General features: G+C 39.6%; 1 protein-coding gene across 1 annotated transcript; it reads left to right on the top strand.

The window, feature by feature from the left end:
• Window positions 1–6,533: 6,533 nt before the first annotated feature.
• On the top strand, window positions 6,534–13,216 carry LOC147633596 (uncharacterized). Its single transcript, XM_086805872.1, has 3 exons — window positions 6,534–6,689; window positions 7,033–7,162; window positions 11,798–13,216. The coding sequence occupies exons 1-3, from the start codon at window positions 6,557–6,559 to the stop codon at window positions 13,005–13,007; spliced, it is 1,473 nt and encodes a 490-aa protein (XP_086661998.1). The 5' UTR covers window positions 6,534–6,556; the 3' UTR covers window positions 13,008–13,216.
• Window positions 13,217–18,918: the final 5,702 nt, after the last annotated feature.

The raw sequence follows: 18,918 nt of genomic DNA on the forward strand, positions 1-18,918 counted from the left end.
CATGCACAAACTTCTTCAATCGCATGCCTTCATTGAGTCCATCCACAAACATAGAGAGCTTCATGAACCTCTTGATGTACTCCCTAACCGACATGCCCTTTTGTGTGAGTTCATACCATTCTTCATGGTATCGGTCAAGAACCAAAGGCGACACAAATGTCATATTCATTTCATGCTTGAGTTCTTTCCAAGTATGTGGCATAACTCCTTCCTTAAGCATATGTCTCCACCATTGATGTGCATAGTCTTCCAAATGCAAGGATGCAAAATGCACTTTGTCCCTTTCACTCTTCGGATAGAGCTGAAAGTATGTATCCAACTTATTCATCCATTCTTCCAACTCATGTGGGGCTGAACCATCACCCTTGAACTTAGAGAGTGAAATCTTATCCTTTACATCCTTTGACACGGTTGACGATGCATTCTCATGATGGTGCGAGGGCTTGTGCTTTTGCATTTGCACAAAAGATCCAAGGAATTGTGCAAAATCCTTGTACTCCCTCTTGAGAAAATTTGGCATTTCCATCCATCTATCATGAGCTTCTCTTTGTCTCTCAATGAATGACATATATTCCCAATCAAGCTCAACCACATCATCCATATCATACACCTCCTCTTCAAGCATGGAGGACTGATTTGCTTTGGGATGCAAAGGTACTCTCCTCGGATCCCCAAAATTTGACTCCTCATGTCTGAATGTAGGTGCATGTTGCTTTCCATCCAATCGAGAACCCGCTTGGAATGTAGTAGGCTTCATCTCCCGCATAGAAGGCTTCCTAGCATCCGCCATGAATCCAAAAGTGACATTCTTGGTGGAATGCTCATGTGTTACCTTGGGAGAAACCTCTTGTACCATAGGTAGCTTGCCTTCCCTATGGCCTTCAAAAGCTGTCCCAAATTGCTTGCCTTCATGTAAAGCACCATGACCACTATCATAGGAAGGTTGGCTCATTGGCCGAGCGACCCTCTCTTCCAAAACTTCCATCCTTGTAGCCATAGTGTCAAGCCTACCATTGACTTCCACCCTTGTAGCCATTGTGTCCATCTTGGCATTCATTTCCATCAGCATTTGCATGATTGAATCGATGGGGATGGTATGTGAAGATTGTGGGGTGTGCTTATGGGCACTTCCGACATTCAACTCCTCATTCCCTTCTCTTGAAGTATACCCAAAAGTATCCCCTTCTCTTGAAGTGTGCCCAAGAGTATCCTCCAGAGTATCCAAAATTCCTTGTTCCATCATTGCCTCTTCACCCTCTACCTCGTCGGAAGCCAAAGTGTTGCGCCTCGGTCGCCCTTTTGGTTTCGACCCCATGGAAACTCTCAGTTTCAAAAATTTGGCTCTAAATTGAGGTAGGGATGTCCGATTGAAGTGATTTAAAGCTTGTTGGAGAGCTAATGAAGTGTACTAGACCACTATGCAAAGACTTGTAAGAGATGAGGTGTGCTACTATTCTCTGTTTTAGGGTCTATAGGGTTATAAGCTGAAACGGTATTTTGGGTATAACTTGAGCTAGAGATATCTAAATGCAAAACTTTTTAGCTCAAATCGAAGCCCTCGATGAGTACTACAAGCTTATGTAATTGGATCTAGAAGATCTTCAAACCCTTGTGACTGAATTAGGGTTTATTGTTTCTACAAAAACCCTAAATTTTACCCTAAAGAGATATCAAAATGCGGAGGTTAAGGGCTCGTTGGGTAGCTCTAAAGAAGCACTAAGAGCTCATATGGTCCCTTTTAAGTTAGTCTAAAAGGGTTGGGACTGAATTAGGGTTTTTGTGAATCTGCAGATTCTTACCAAAGTAACCCTTTTTGTGCCCAATTCATCCTTGTTTGCTCCCAAACCAATGTCAACACCTTCTGCACCTCATTGGCATCCCAAGGTCTGCAAATTATGCTCCACAAGCTTCAATTGTCCATGTATAACCAGAAAATTTGAGAAAATTTTGACATAGTCTCCTTTGTTTTAGGAGCTAGGTCTCAAATTTTCTCAAATAACAATGCAAAAATCCATGATCCTCTTATCAATTCCCATCCATTACATAGCATGTGCCTCAACTTGCATCACCAAAAGGCATACAAATTCCTTGCAATTCCCATGAGATGTCCATATCAAGGTGCCATTGCCATGTACATAAACTAAGAGGATCATCAGTGTAGCGCGTTGAAGCTTGCCGATCTCCCGGCCAAGCTCTTCTCACCCCTGTACCTAGTTCGAACCAAGGCACGGGTTGAGGCCAAGTCTTCACCTCCAAACCTAATCCTCCACCGTACCGCTTTACCAAGGCACTCACGACACGGTGGATTCAAGCCATGCTCTTCCCGGGGCCTCTTCTCCAATGCCCAAGGTACCTCACAACATACTAGTTTCTAGAAATTGAAGTGAGTGGAAACAATTGTGAGGTGCATATAGCTTGAATTTGAAAATGAGGTGGATCACTTACAAGGATGTGGCATGACTCATGCCCATTACAATATACTCATAAACCATTATGCATGAACTCATGCTTATCCACATAGCTCCAAATGTCCACCATTCATCCAAAGATCCAACATCAATCAACAAGTGAGGTAATACCATATACCAATGATATCAACATCCAATTTGTATCACTTCCATAAGCATTGCTTATGAGTAATTGGCATCAAATAGCATTCAAGGGCATCAACTTGCATTTGAATGTAGCATTACCAATTGATTCCAATCACACATCAAGCTCTTCCAATGCTCAATAGCATCATATCAATGCATAAAAGCATCATGTCCATAGCAAAAAACCTTCTCATTATTACCCAACATCCACCCCATGCATGTGGCTCAATCAATGCATCCAAGCATGCGCATTCCTTCATCCATTTATGCATGGATTCATCAAAGAATCTTGCATTTGTCTCCCAAATGGCCACATGACATCCAAATGGGTGTGATTAAAGAAAGATGTGAGCAATAAGATGTGAGCAATAAGAGCATGTAATCACTTTTCAATGGATCATGAGTTATGTAGGAATGTTAAAATGCTGTAAATTAGGGTTTCCTTTCATGAATAACCCCAATTTGTCCGTAGCATGAAGATTAATCACCAATGCTTGAGAAAATAGCCATAGCAACTCACCAATAGTATTCCAAAAGCTTCAATGGTTGGATTGTTGCTTGATAGAGCTTCCAATGGAACCAAATCTTGAAGATTTTTGCAATTTCTGTGGGCTGCTCATACCTCCACTTCTCCCTCTCCAATAGCCATGAAAAACTCTCCAAAATCCACCAAAAAGATGCCAAACATCTTAGCTAACAACTAAATGGTATGGAATGGCATGGAATGGAGCCATTTCTTATGAATATTGGCCGTGAGAAAGCGTGGGAAAAAAACGCAGCTACGCCCATCCTCATGAGTAGAAAAGCACAAAAATCAACTCCAATGTTAGCTCTCAATAGCCATAGCATACACTTGTAGCCATTTAGAGTGAGTCGGGATGGATAATGGTAAGCTATGTGAGAGAGATTAGGGTTTGGAGCAAAGGGAAGGAAAAGGGAAAAAAATTTCAGAAAATTTCAGAAATTTGCATGTAAATTGGTACTCTATGTGTTCCTCTCCTCAAGATCAACAAAAGCCCTAGCAAATGGGAGCAAAACGGGGGAAAGATGAGAAGTAATGGCTATGGAAAGCTTGGAAAAGAAGCACAAAAGATAAACGTGATTAATAGAGAGATTAGAAGATGATTAATTCAAATTTTTTCTAATTTTTGTACCCTGCCTCAAAAATTTGGTCCAAGATGTCCAAATTAGGTCCAAATGAGCTAAATCTCCATGAAATCACATGAAATGATGCTTTCTCTCCACTAATCTCCAAAGATTAAGCAAAAATTAAGCAAGATTAAGCCAAAACTCCAAGAAATCAAGAGAAAATTCAGAAAATTATCAAGAAAATGACTAATCTCATGCCTAAAACCTTGAAAATGGATCAAAATCAAGGCTCTGATACCAAATGAAATGGATCTAGAGCAAAATATGGAATCAAACACATCAAAGCAAGAATCTAGCATCCATTAATCATGAGATTAGTGATCAAATGGCTCGTCACATGAATATACAAAAGAGAGAGAAAATCTATAAGTGCATGTAGCAAGAGAAGATGCACAAATAGCCTAAGTGTGTTTAACCTCTCACCAAGAGGATGACCATGGAAGGCCATATCTCCATAGATGGAGCCCAAAGGTACAAGATGACCAAAGTTAGTAAAAGTGTCAAAAGGCCCTACCAAAGTACCCCAAGCCCTATTTATAGTCACTATCTCCTTTTGCCCATGGGCCCCTATGTATATGTGGAAACCAAACTCTATGGTTCATGACAGCATGGTACAATGATTGTGGGTGCATGGCCTCGATCAAACAGGTTTGGAAAGACATGAAAAATGGATTAAAATATATTTGGAAAGACGTGGAAAATTGATTACAAATGACTAACTGTGCAGATAAAATTGTAAATAAGCTATGTATATCACAATCTCGGGGGCCGCTCATAAATATGTAAGCGTAGCATGTGGGTTCAACAGAAGGGGTTTTTTAAATCCATTTTTTACACATTTTTTACATACAGAAGGGTACCATTTAAAGGGGGTATTTATAGATTGAATAGAAAAAGGGTGTTTTATTCATGAAAAATTTATAGAAAAGGGGTTTTTAAATTAAGCCTTGAACGCACGTGATATATAGAGTTTACATATACTGAACCCCCCGAGATCATGATAGTGGCTACAATTTTGCATACTTTTGAAAGCATGATAGCATAGCTCTAAAGCATGGTCATAGTGCTCGGATCCGATCTTTAGTACCAATTTTCTTGCTATATTATCGACGTCCATAGCATTGCATGCAATTTTCTAGTATTCTTTTATTTTCAGACAGATGTACTGATGTGCTTTACGTTGTGCTCGTAATCCCATCAGGAACTTTCTGTTTGTATGGTCCCAACCCCTTGTAGTGAGAGTTCCTATTTTTCCTTTCTTTAATACACCATGTTCATAAGGAAGCTGGAACGATACTAATTTTACTTACTTGTATATATATAGGTTACAAAATAAAAATGAAAATGGAATGCTTAATATATAAAATGAAAGTATAACATTTTTTTGAAGGTAGCAATTCAAAGAAAAGATTTTTCCTGATTTTATAATATAATAATAAGACTTTTATGTGTGAGCACTAGGATGGAGACCTATGAAGAAGAGCAGGTACATGGCATGAATAATGGTCAAAGATTGCATCCAGTCTTAAAAAGTCTAAGAAGCAAATGAGGCATGCATGAGAGGCACGAGAGTTGCATTACATGAAAGGACAAAAGAGAGAGAGAGAGAGAGAGAGAGAGAGAGAGAGAGAGAGAGATTCAAATTTTAATAAGAAATGTGTAGAGGCATTGATCACATCTTTTTAAAATTTTAGAAAATTATGTCTCTTATTATATGGTCAAACACTATAGCTCATTAGAACAAACTGATTGAATTAGAAAAAGAAATATGATGGCCACACATAAGTGAATGCATGGAGTGTGTGTGTGTGTGTGTGTGTGTGTGTGTGTGAATAGAAATAGAATCCAAGAAATTGTAATTCGTATGAAAGCTTTTGATCAGGGACTTTAAGAGAGAACCAATAACCTAAATCCAATGAGAAATAGCACACTCATGCATGCCTTTGTGTGTGTATATTTTCATGCATGTGTGTGTAATGTGTACATGTGTGTGTGCCCATGTCTATGCATTATGTTTTGATTTGTAGTTAGAAAGCTTAGGATCAAAACAATCAATATTGGGAAATGTGGAGAGAAAACTAATCTTTTATGTCTCAATTTGCTTTGAAGAGGAGTAAGGAGGAGAAATAGACCAATGTTGAGTAGGTTCAAAAAATGGCCATGCTTGGTATGCTTGAGTAAGGAAGAGGAGTAGACCTATGTTGAGTAGGTGCAATGGCCCTCCTTTATATGGTCATAAAATATATAGAATTATCAAAAATGTTGGGTGATATTCTAAACACCTAGATAACCCTATGCTTGTTTTAATAGGTATAGGTATATTATTAGTGAGTGATGTCAAGTCTATAGCCAATTTATTTGTGTGTATTTATTTTTACATGGGCCTTTGCTTTAGCATTACTAGTGATGCCAAGTCTATAGCCAATTTATTTGTGTGTATTAATTATTTTTACATGGGGCTTTGCATTACCTTATATATATGCAAAGCGCTCCATTTTCTTGTGAAAATGTGAGAGCTTTTTGGGCTCGTGCGTGAGGTGCATGAGAGATGTCATTTTGCGTGACTACCCTATAGCCGCCTCTCTTGCAAAGACCAAAGAAAACAAACAACCCACCACCACCACCACCACCACCCCCCTCCTCAACCTCCTCATTATATCAAATCCCCTTGCTTTCATAGTAAAGCCAAAGCTTGCTGGTTTTTCTATTTTGCTTGCTTAGTTTATTGTGTAAAGAACCCAAGCTTAGGTTGCTTTTTTTCTTCCTCTCTTTCTCTCTCTCTCTCTCTCTCTCTCTCTCTCTCTCATAGTAAGATGGGTCGCGCCCCTTGCTGCGAGAAAGACTCTGTGAAGAGAGGTCCTTGGACGCCCGAGGAGGATGCCAAACTCCTTGCTTGCATTGGCCAATACGGCACTGGCAGCTGGCGCACGCTTCCCAAGAAAGCCGGTACAAATTAATACTAAATCCGTTAGATTATGCTAGCATTATCCTTATACCCCAATCAAATTCATAGTTCTAAGGTTACAGTCACTTAGAACAATAGGATTAATCTAATATTCTTTGGCTAGCATATGCTTACAACCCCCCAATAATCCTTCATTCAGATATGCATGTTGCTGCAACAAATAGCAGCCTAGCCTTGCCATCATGCAGCAAGTTAGAGGGTTGATCACAAATAGGCAGGGATATAATATCGCATGTGGTCTCGGTTAAGCTACTAAGTTTAATTTTAGGAGCCATCTCCAATGGTTAGTTTAAATAATGCTCCCAACTGATCCGCTTTGTGCAGGCTTGCAGAGATGCGGGAAGAGCTGCCGGCTGCGCTGGACCAATTATTTGAGGCCGGACCTCAAGCATGGCCGATTCAGCGAGCAGGAGGAGCAGCTGATCGTGAAGCTGCATGCTGCTCTCGGAAGCAGGTAATGAGATCATTAAGATCAATTGCCTGTTTATACATGAATAATCAGTTGGTCAATTATCGAATCCAACGTAAGAGTCTTGCATTTAACCTAGCACGTGGCTACGTCGTCCGGTACGCTTTGCAGTTAGGGACCCGCAATTATATAGGGCCACCGGCGGCCACACCCGGCGTCACCTCTCCGATGCCTATCTAATACACCCACGCTAATTAATCACACTTCACACAATCATCAATTGAGTTAACCACACTTCGCTTCTCCGATGCCTATCTAGTTCAACTATGCTAATTAATCGCACTTCACACAATCATCAATCACACCCTACAGTAATCATAATTAAGAATCGGTGAATCCCATCTTGAAGCTATAACTGCAATAGTTATTGCCTGATTATCCGAAATGTAGGCCCATTATATGGAAACGCTAACCAAAAGGAATATCGGGTAATGATCAATCACCCGATGAATTTGATCTTCTAGGCTCTAGCACAAGGCCCAATGTCTGCATGCAAAGCTTTAATCTTTGATTAATCAACCAACAGGGAAGAAATGATATACTCAGATCTCTGGCCTAATTAATTAGTTAATGATGAGCAATGAGTTAATTAAAGTGGATAATAGATAACGTTGGCCGTTGCTGTTGTTTGATGGCAAAACTTGTTGTGATGAAGGGATGACATGGATTCGCACGAGCGGAGCGAGGTGACGAGGGGGGGGGGTGACATGTGCGTGATGTACTTTGGATAGGGGGTCAATAATACCGGAATAATAGTAAGACAAATTGCTTGTATCTTCTTAGTGGTGGGGAGTGGGGAGTTTTGGTTGGCCAAAACACGTGAGATCCTAGAGGGAGGCACCAAGCGGAGCGGTTGTGAAGCGTCAGTATATCACGATGTCAGCTCCCTCCACAACAGATCCCAAAATATAAATTTAATGTTTGATCTCTTGCCTTCCCTATTCTACCCAAAAGACTCGACTCTTCCATCACATGGTTCCTCAAGGCTCAAATATTGCACTTCACAAATGTGTCGTCATGAAGTGATTCTTGAATGCATGAAGTCACATCACATGGACTTAAAATGCACAATCCAAGCCCATCTTGTCACACTGGTTGTTTTATCACATCCTCACCTTGGTGCAGCATGAAGATGTTTGGGATGCTGTCAACCAGTTGATAGAGCACATCTTAAATTTCACATTCCATGAGCTCACGATATCTTTTTCCATCTTTTTTAAGCCTCACTTCTCAACTTTCCCTAGGAAGATCAAGTTTCGGGCTTCAACCTCTGGTTCATGGATGCTTCCTATTTGTCCAACAAGGCACATACTTTTTTTCAATAAGAATTTGACTAGAGCCTTTTGAAGTTCATCTTGATTCTCAATAAGAATTTGACTAGAGCCTTGTTATCGTGGTCTTTTTCTATAACAATTCCAAGAGATTGGGGTATTAACCAACTCTATGAAGGGTTTAAATTCAATGACATGTTATACTCTATAAAGGAGGGTTCTAGGCATGTAGAGGGAAAAAATAACTCCATAATTTACACACTACACCTTGACAAGTTTACATCCTCAATGAACTGCACCTTGACAAGTTCACATCCTTAACGAATAGTTATGTGCCTACCATGGATCTATCAGTGGCCCTTGATTTATAACTAACCTCAATCCTTTATTCTTTTGGAGCTAGGGCCAAGATATATGTTTTAGGAAAGAAGCTAGTTATGTCTCACTTAACTTCCATTAACCTTTACTAATGTAGACCAAAGACCCACGTTACATGTCTAAGGGAGCCAAGTGTACTTCATATACACTACTTTCCTTAGTTCATGATCCATCAACGATGCTTTTAATTAGCAAGAACATAACTTGACCATGTTGTTCCCCTTTGATGAGATATATATATATATATATATATATATATATATATATATATCACATTTATTATTAATCTTTACACTTAACAATAGAGTGTGTTCATCTAAATCATGATTTTAAAAGGGAGCATTCTTCTTATTATATTTGGAGTTGGGGTCCCATGCATCATATAGGAGTATAGTAATTAAAGAGGCTACACACATGAGGGAACTTTTGATTAAAAAGTGAAAGAGGTCGTAAGTTTGAAGTAAAAAGGATATTTTTATTAGCTCCAATTTGAAAAAAGGTGTGTAATTAAAATATAAAAACTCAAGGATATGTAGCTCCTCATCACCTTATTAAATGGTCTCACTTAGTGAAGGTTTTAGAGTGAGCCCACAAGTTCATGCCATTGCTTTTAGAAGATGGTTGGATTATTCCCTTCATTAGCATGCTACGTTCTTACTATTACAAGGCCTTGAGACCTTTGTTTGTTAACCAAAATTTTGGTAGTTCTTGTCAAGACCCACTACATCAATCACAATGTACACTGTCACACCACTTTTAACCAACCTAAAGGTAAACATTGAAAGGTGATCTATGTTGCACAAGTTCTCTTTGTACCATGCTAAGATTAAAAAGAGATTAACTAGAATGACTTGGCATTTGGAAACACTCATTTTTAACAACCTAATGAACATACCTTGATCCATAATTTATCTCTTTTTTAACCACCTAATGAACATATCTTGATCCATAATTTATCTCTTATCTTTCAAATCGTCTCTTGAGAAACTATTGTGCATTTCTTTAAAGAAACAAAAATCATTCTTTCAAGAAAATGAATCCATTATTTGTAATAAGTCTATCTTTTTTCATTATGCACATAAACAGAGCATCCAGTTAATGACTTCAAGATCCCCCCTTTGCTTAAAGGTTAAGTTTGGATTTTGTGGCTTGGTTTGCATTTCACATATTCTTGTAACATTTTATTTTTCTTAATAAGATTAACAACTTATAAGGCTGGAAAAATAGCCTTAAGATTTGAGGGAGATGAGACATGGGCTAGGATAATATCCTTTACGTTAACGGCTACAATTAGGGATTTTATCACACAATTCTTCTTTATTATAAGGAGCCTAGATGGTATATCTATGATACATTACATGAGTTGCAAGGGATCATCAATTAGAAGAATAAATGTGTTTCAATTGGGTTCAAAATAGTTATGCCATGATGTTTTGAAAGTTAATGCATGTGATACACAACATGTAAGTAGGTTTATACCCATTTTATATAGGATGTCATATTTGCCATTATTTACGATCAAGTATGTGACAAAGTGTCTTGGAAAGACCAAAAGCTTGGAAGTCCTCTATGAGTGTAGGAAACTCTCAAGCTCTTGATAGACTCTAGTGTAACATTTTTCATCTCTCAATGGGCACCACCTTTGGCATCTCAATTCCCCTTAAACGTCCTTGCACCCTTTTGAGCTTACTTAATCAGGTATATATTGAGTTTGAACGCTGAGATCTCATTACTACCTTAGTATCATCAACTTTAATAGTGGTACATCATTGCTTTTCTTTAAGACAAGAAGATCTCTAGACATTATAATCAAATGATAATGCAGATCCTATGTGAGATGTATTGATTGCCCCCTATATTTGACTTTCTTAAAAATTGGATTTGTTTAAGCTAGTACTACAAACTTTTTGTGTGTCTTTTAAACATACCTTTCTTGGTCATTTTGCGGATTCACTTGTTGAAATATGCCCTATCACCTAAGGTTAACCTACTAATTACCAAAACCCTACTACATACAAATTGAATAGCATGCATCTACCTTTTATCTACCCCCTATTATTTGCAATTGAGAGTTCAAAATTATGCCCATCATATCCTTTGCATGTTTAAATTACAACCAATCCCAACTTTACACCATTCCACCACCATGCAGACACCACCCCCTCCCCCAAAAAAAAAAAAGAAAATAAGAAGAAAACTAAATGCTACTATAAGCAAACATAAAAGAATTTGTATTAGCTAGTTGATTGATTTAAAGAAATGGTTTATTGATGATCTTGGAGTGATAGAGCCCATATTACTTTGGGTGAAATGATGAGAAAACGTTATTTTACTTGCATTTTTCAAGTAGTCTCAACTACATACAATAAGTGCGCAATGTAGTATTTCATCATAAAGGGGTGTTTTTCATCATGCTAATATGCTTCGATGACTATCCAAGTGAGGTGAGTGGTGTTTTGTGATCATGCTAATAAATGCATTATGTAATTTAGGGGATGTTTCATCATCATGATAAAATATGTAGTATTATGCATAGTGAGTATATCATTCTAATATGTTGGTAGATCATCATGCTACCATTAGGTATGGTGGTGTTGATATACAGTAAAGGAGTTTACACATGATCTCAAGGGGAATTTGGAGAGACGTCCCGTCCATGAGAAATGGATGGAGAATAAATGTCCTAAAGGTCTTTATAGACATTACTTCCCTTGAAATTTGGGGGGTAGGGAGGTGGATGGGGGAGATTCCTTGTCCACAAATTGGGCTAGGCCCCCTCCCCTTTTCCACAAATTGGGGTAGGGGAGATCTCCCCCTCCCTTTTTCCCCTTTGTTTTTTTGGGGGAGAAGGTGGGGGTAGAGAGAGTGTGTGTGTGTGTGTGTGTTTGTTTGTTTAAGTATATCATGCTAATAGTGATATGCACTATGTTTGGGTAGTTTGACAAGGAGGTTTTCATGGTGGGGGGTGCAGGTGGTCGCTCATAGCTGCCCAACTACCTGGCCGGACGGACAACGATGTGAAAAACTATTGGAACACGAGGCTGAAGAAGAAGCTGTGCGAGATGGGCATAGACCCCATCACCCACAAGCCCATCTCACAGTTGCTTGCAGACCTGGCCGGCAGCATGACCCTCCCCAAAGGCAGCGAGATCGCGGAGGCCACCCTCGGCTGCTTCAAAGACGACATGCTTAACGTCCTCATGCGTAAACGTTCCGATAATCACCCCCTTAATCACTCATCATCACCAGCCGCCTCCATGTCTTTCGCACCCTTAATCCCCTATCACCCACCCTTGTCTTTTGCACCCTTAATCCCCTCTCACCCACCCTTAATCACTGCGAAATCGGCTGATAAACAGTACTCTGATTGTCATCAACAGCATCATCTCGAAGATCAAAACACGAATTCCTTCAATGCTTTCAGGAGAAAAAGCACGCCTTCTAATTACTTGGGTTCATCTCCGTGTGGCCCAGTCAGTGGCATAAGATCAGCTACGGGCGTCCTTGCTCGCAGTAACCTTAATCAATCTGCCCAAGGCAATTTTCCTAATTACTCTTTAATCAAGTCGGCGGGGGCTAGCCTCTCCTCACCGACGTCCGGGTTTGCGGCACAATTGTCACCACTGTCACCCCAGTTTCATGCATTTGATCAAGATCAGATGCCCAGCTGCATGCTGGATATGCTGCTGGATTCCAGCACTAGTTACGAGATGAAGGAAGTGCCGGACTTAAACCTGATGAATGAGGCGCCGAGGGCGGATCCGGCAAACGGTGATTTGCAGCCGGGAATGTTCAAGGTGGCGGACGACAACGACAACGGCATGGCCTCACAACACTCTCATGAAACAGTGTCCACACAGCATCATCATCTTTACACAGCCTTACTGAAGCAACAAGAAGAGGCACGCAATTGCAATATTGATTTAACTCAGCAGCAATCGTTTGATGGAGTAGAAGAGGGCACTAATATGAAGGCAGACAATAGTGGAATGGGACAGTTGGGTGGCTCCAGATCAGAATGGAGCCCTGCTAGCTACACCAACAGTGGGAGCAGCTCGAGCAACCTAAGCCTCAACATTCCGCCACCAGATCAACAACACATTTCACCGCTTGATGGCGTCTTAACCTCAGATCATGGTCTCCTTTGGGATCTCTCCGAGCTAGGCTCCATGGTCTCATAACCACCCCATTAATTAATTATCCACCACCATGTCTACTATTGTTGAACTAAATTATCATGTGTCCCACCACCTCTTTTGAGTTATTGCATTACTATACAGGTTCCCTATTGCATGCTATGATGGACATTACCTCTTATATATGTCCAGATTCATAAAGCTACCTACTTTAATGTATCCTATGGGTTCCACAATAAATAAACAATTCATTTGTCAGCCCTTTTAAATTGCTCATTCGTGTCCTCCTGTTACCATGAAATGCTCAAAAGCTACAACCTATATTGTCGTAAATCAAAGAAAATCAAGACCGGAAGAAAAACATCACTTGATCCAAATATTTCAAGTGCACTATGTAAATTAGGTTTATTAAATGTTTTGTGTAATGTGTATGTGTGTGTTTTTTAATTCAAAAACCCGAGCATATATATATATATATATATATATTATGCATTGTAGCATAAATGGAATGTTAAATATTTCCTCAATTTGATTGGAAACTTTCTTTGGATGATACTAGTACTCTAAGAGTCTGACAAGTTTTACAATCATTTTCTTCTTGTTCAAAAATGATAGTACTCTTGAAGTTGAAAGATAAAAGCATTTGGAATAGATCCTTTGATGAGTTATCTATTGTATCTAAGTTGACCAACATGTTGCATTACTTGCATGTCTTTCAACGTAGAGATAATTTACTTGTATTTGTCAATACTAGTACACAATTGGAGAGAGCACACATTGTGGATCCTAATTGTATTTATGTGAGAACCCAAGTAAACAAGTGGCACACACATTGTGGATATAGAGCTTGCTTTTATTGCACTAGATTAGTGTCCTTGATTTGATTATGTCCCTCAAAAATTTTGATGTCTTCCATGGTAGTTATCATTCTCTATTCCACTCCTTTGCTTTTAGTTGTATTGGCACCATTCTGTACTCCCACTACAAGAGAATCATTGTTTTTCGACGCTTAGTTTCCACGCCTAGTCGCGTCGTTGATATATGCATCGAAATACGTGTGGAAATACCCGTCAAAATATACGTGGAAACACGCCGTCGAAATATGCGTCGAAATAACAGTCAAGATTTTTTTAAAAAAATTTTGAATTTATATATAATATTTGCTAGTTCCCATCCTGGGGTGTTTTTTAGCCTTCTCTTTCTACCTCTTTGCAAGCATATGTGTCTATGAGAGAGAGAGAGAGAGAGAGAGAGAGAGAGAGAGAGAGAGAGAGAGAGAGAGAGGGCTAGGGAGAGAGGAGAGAGAGAGGGCTAGTGAGAGAGGAGAGAGGAGGGTATAACTTCCATCATGCTCTTTGAAGGAGAAAAAATGCTAGCTCCTCCTCCTTATCACTAAGGTGCAATTAAGAAAGTGCTCCATGTCATCATCCTCTTCTAGCTCTAGCATGAGAGCTGTCGATGATCATACTCAGCTTGAATCTCTTCTTCTTTTGGATTATCTCTAGTGTCTATTTCTCGTTCAAGATGTATTTGCTCAATGAGTACACCTTCATCCGATCCTAATTCTGTGTGCGCCTCACCTACTTCCTCAACTAGTATGTCTTCTTCTTGTTCTTCTTGATGTTCAATAGGTGCTAGTGGTGTGTGCTCAACCATCACATGATGTGGTAAGTTCCTCAGCATAATCTGGCAAACAGTCAACTGCTATTTTCACCTCTTCAAATATTTGTTTTCCACATGGATTTATTTGGATCACAAACAACCATTTATGATATGTCGGGTCTTCCACAAAGATGACTTGCTCACAGTGCTCTGGTAGCACAAATGTGTCCCTTCGGTCAGTCCATATCTTTGTGCGGTCTACTTGAAGAAATCCACCCTTGTCTTTGCGTACAGTTACTTGTGCCCCTTGAGTTACCAACTTGTGCCATTTCACATCAAAAATGAACATATCAAACTTTCTGAATCCAACCTTGATAATATCTTGGATTATTCCACAATAATCTAGCATGCCTACTTCAGTATTGCCATCACTTGCACTTGAATGACTTTCTTGCATGAAATTAGCCTTCACACCACAATCAAATGTTGTTCTCTTTTTATCTATTCCTTCTACTCTCGAAAGTGACACCTGCATGACTAAATTGTCCCAAACTTATGATATTGTAAGCACAATAAATAAGCACTTTTATTGTATAACTTCACGAAAGCACAACATAAAAGACAATGGAAATCACAACCATATGCAAACTCCTCCTCCTCATCACTTATTGATTCACCATTGCGTTTAGCATGTAGTATGGTTTGCTCAAGCCATTTATTAGAAGGAAAGTTTGAAAGAAGTGCAAGTTCTGTTAGGTACGGTAGTGTGCGGGTTGTTCGACTCCTTCTAAAACTCAAACGAGCTTGGTCTCTTTTAGCCTTCACCAAGTTATATCTCTCGATCCATTTCTCCATACCATGTGAGTTTAAGATGCAAAATTTATTGATCTTGTCATGCAATGCTACATCCATTGTTCTCACAAGGCCTTTCCCTTCTGGCTCTTCCCCAACTAGTCGATCATCTTCTTCTTGTGTCCATAATCTTGGCATATCGGGATCAGACGTACTGTGAGAAACTCAGTTATATATACAAGTTATTCTTGAACAAGCCATCCCGCTGCCATACTACCTTAGGACGAGCTCTTTGACGAACAAATCCTTTACGTGTCTTCATAAATCTCTCCAAGAAAAACATCCATCGGCTAACCCCAGCCACAACAACTTCATCAACCACATGAACTAGCAAGTGCAATTGAATGGTTAAAATACTTGTTTGGAAAGTATTTCTTAGCCATTGTAACAGCCTCGATGAAGTTTAACCGTGCTGCTTTCAATGTGTCTCTACTAATCTCTTTCCTTGATATCCAACGCACCACTACACTAATTTTGTAAATTGTTGCTCTAATGTCATCGTGGAGGCAATCCTTGATGGCTATAGGAAGCACGAATTGCAAGAATTTGTGCCAATCATGACTCTTGAAGCCACTAAGCTCATCGTCCTTTGTAAATGCTCCCTTCAAGCAATGCATGCATCCTGTAGGGGTATGAAACTCACTAATGCACTTCTTTACATGCCGCTGCTCTTCCTTTGTCCTCATGACCCAAGGTGCTTTTGGTAGCTTCACCTTTCCATGTGCTCTATTTTGGGCCCATAAGTGGTGTATGCATTGAACCTCTTGTAAATCATCTCGTTGTGCCTTGCTCTCCTTTGCTCCTTTGATGGTTTTCCAAAGCACCTCGGCTATATTCTTGAAAATGTGCATTGGGTCAAGAAGATGGCTCACTAAAAGGTCATTCCAGTATGGAAGTTGATGGAAAATCGATAGACGCTTTATTCCTGGAGGTGTACAGGCTGGATCCAGCTCCTCCCATAAGGTCCTCCAATCACTGCTCTTCCATATGCGAGGAGACCTCCCTAGAAATCCCTCATGCAAAGGATGGTCCACTAGGAGATACTTCTTGTGGCCCTCGTATACTATCTTCTTCATAGACTTTGAGTATCGAGCCTTAAGTTGCGGCCCACATAATGGACATCCATTATACCCTGACACTGAAAGCCCTGTAGAACATCAAAAAAGATTGTAGGAGGTAAGTTTGGATGACAATCATGACTTAACATAATATGTTAACAAGCTACAGTATTACCTGAGCACTCTCCATAGCTAGGCCAATCATGCATATTCCACATAAGTATTCCTCTCAATGTTAGCGCACGTTATCCAAACTTCTTGGAAATATCATGAACTTCAATGTCCTCCCATAAAACACGAAGCTCCTCAACTAAAGGGGCTAAATACACATCCATGTTCTTCACCTTGTACTTTCCAAGAACTATCAAAGACAATAAAAGATGCCCTTTTTTATCTCTAACCATGGTGGAAGATTATTGTTAACTAGAAAAACAGGCCATGTACTCCATGATGAACTTCGAGACCAAATGGATTCACTCCATCCATCGCTAGTCTTCGAGTCGAATATGGCAAGCCTCCTCCTGAAAGGCTACCAACTTCTCTTCAATGTGCTTCCATGGAGGGGAATCTACGGGCACACGCATAACACCATCTGTGGACCTAGTGTTACAGTGCCAAGTCATCAATCCTGCAATGGATTTGCACTTGAATGATGGAAAAGTGTCGTAAAACTTCTGTTGGTACCTTTTCTCCTTGTACATCTTGTCTATATCTCGATGTATCACGATGCAGACATTATAGTGCGTTGCTATATTTGTCGATAAAGAATACAATCATTTGGACAAGCATGGTGTGTGTTGTAGTCTATGCCAATCGAGTGCAATATTGCTTTTACTTTACTACGGTCCACTGGCATCTCATTATCTTCTGGTAATATTTGATGTTTCAATAAGTTGTTACACAAAATAGTCAGGCTAAGAAAATGCATATAAAGATACATAACTCACTAATTGCATATTATATCATCACTTACGTAAAAAGTTTTGATACGCTCGTATCATACCATCCAAAATTGCAAGTTCAATATGGATAGGCAAGCGCGTAAAACAGACACGTGTGCTCTACGATATAGTGGAAGATGAGCAAGCTTACGTAGCTCTTTCTCTTCTTGGGAAGCATATTCCACATGTCGTGTGTTTTCTTCTATCTCTTCGTGTTCCAAACCTCGATCTTCTATTCCATCGTGTAAGGCATTTATCATGTCATCCATGTCATGTTCTAGTGTTTGCTCCGAATCTGCCGCCTCAAGTTCCTCGGGTTGTTGGATCACCTCGTTTGTGGCTACTCTTATTGGTCACTCACCATCGTTCCAGCCAGATATCCACTGATTCGTCATTGTTGAAGCGCGCATTGCCACTAATTAGATGTTCCAATCGCTCCATCGAAAATATTCCCCATTTTTTTGTATGATCATTGCAAATTCATTGACGTTGAGCCACTTGGTATTTGCAGCGAGTACACAGGCAAAGTGTCTTCGCCTCTAAATCAATAAAATTTGAGGGTGTGGCATCATCCATGGTTTCTATGATTGATTTGTGAACGAATGCTTATTTTTGGAGGGGAATTCTCCCTTAAGTATTTGTGGAGGGTGGTAGTCGGTGATAGGTAATTTGAAATGCCGGGGGTGTGCAGGAACTGCAAAGATTTTGAATTTGAATGAAAAGTAGCAATCATTGAAATAAGCGTTGAAAAAGTCATTGAAATCACCGTGGAATAAAGCATCGAAATCATGGTGGAAAAAAGTGTTGAAAAATCCGTCGAAATAACCGTGGGAAATTTATTTTTTCGACTCTTATTTCCATGAAATTTTCGACGCTTTTTCACTACAAGAGAATCATTATTTTTCGACCCTTAGTTTCCACGCCTAGACGTGTCATTGATATGTGCGTCGAAACATCCGTCAAAAAATGGGTGGAAAAAGTAGTGGAAATATCCGTCGAAATATACGTGGAAACAGGCGTTGAAATAAACGTCGAAATAATAGTCGATTTTTTTTTGAAATAAATAAATAAATTTATATATAATATTTGGTAGTTCCCATTCTGGGGTGCATTTTAGCCTTCTCTTTCTATCTCTTTGCAAGCATGAGAGAGAGAGAGAGAGAGAGAGAGAGAGAGAGAGAGAGAGAGAGAGAGAGGGGACAGGGAGAGAGGAGGGTATAACTTCCATCATGCTCTTTGAAGGAGAAAAAATGCTAGGTCCTCCTCCTTATCACTAAGGTGCAATTAAGAAAGTGCTCTGTTTTACAATGAAATTAAAGTTCATCATCAACTTGCTCATCCTCAGCGAGATCCATGGCTCCAAATAAATCTATTTCTAGATATACTCCATCATTGTTGTCAATTGGTGGAACCGGTTGTCTAGTAGTAGTAGTAGAAGGTAATTCATCCATGTCGTCATCCTCTTCTAGCTCTAGCATGAGAGCTGTCGATGCATTATGATCA

Source organism: Cibotium barometz, chromosome 12 (genome assembly GCF_041138505.1).
Source record: "Cibotium barometz isolate CiBa-2024 chromosome 12, ASM4113850v1, whole genome shotgun sequence".
In the NCBI taxonomy this organism is placed as follows: Eukaryota; Viridiplantae; Streptophyta; class Polypodiopsida; order Cyatheales; family Cibotiaceae; genus Cibotium; species Cibotium barometz.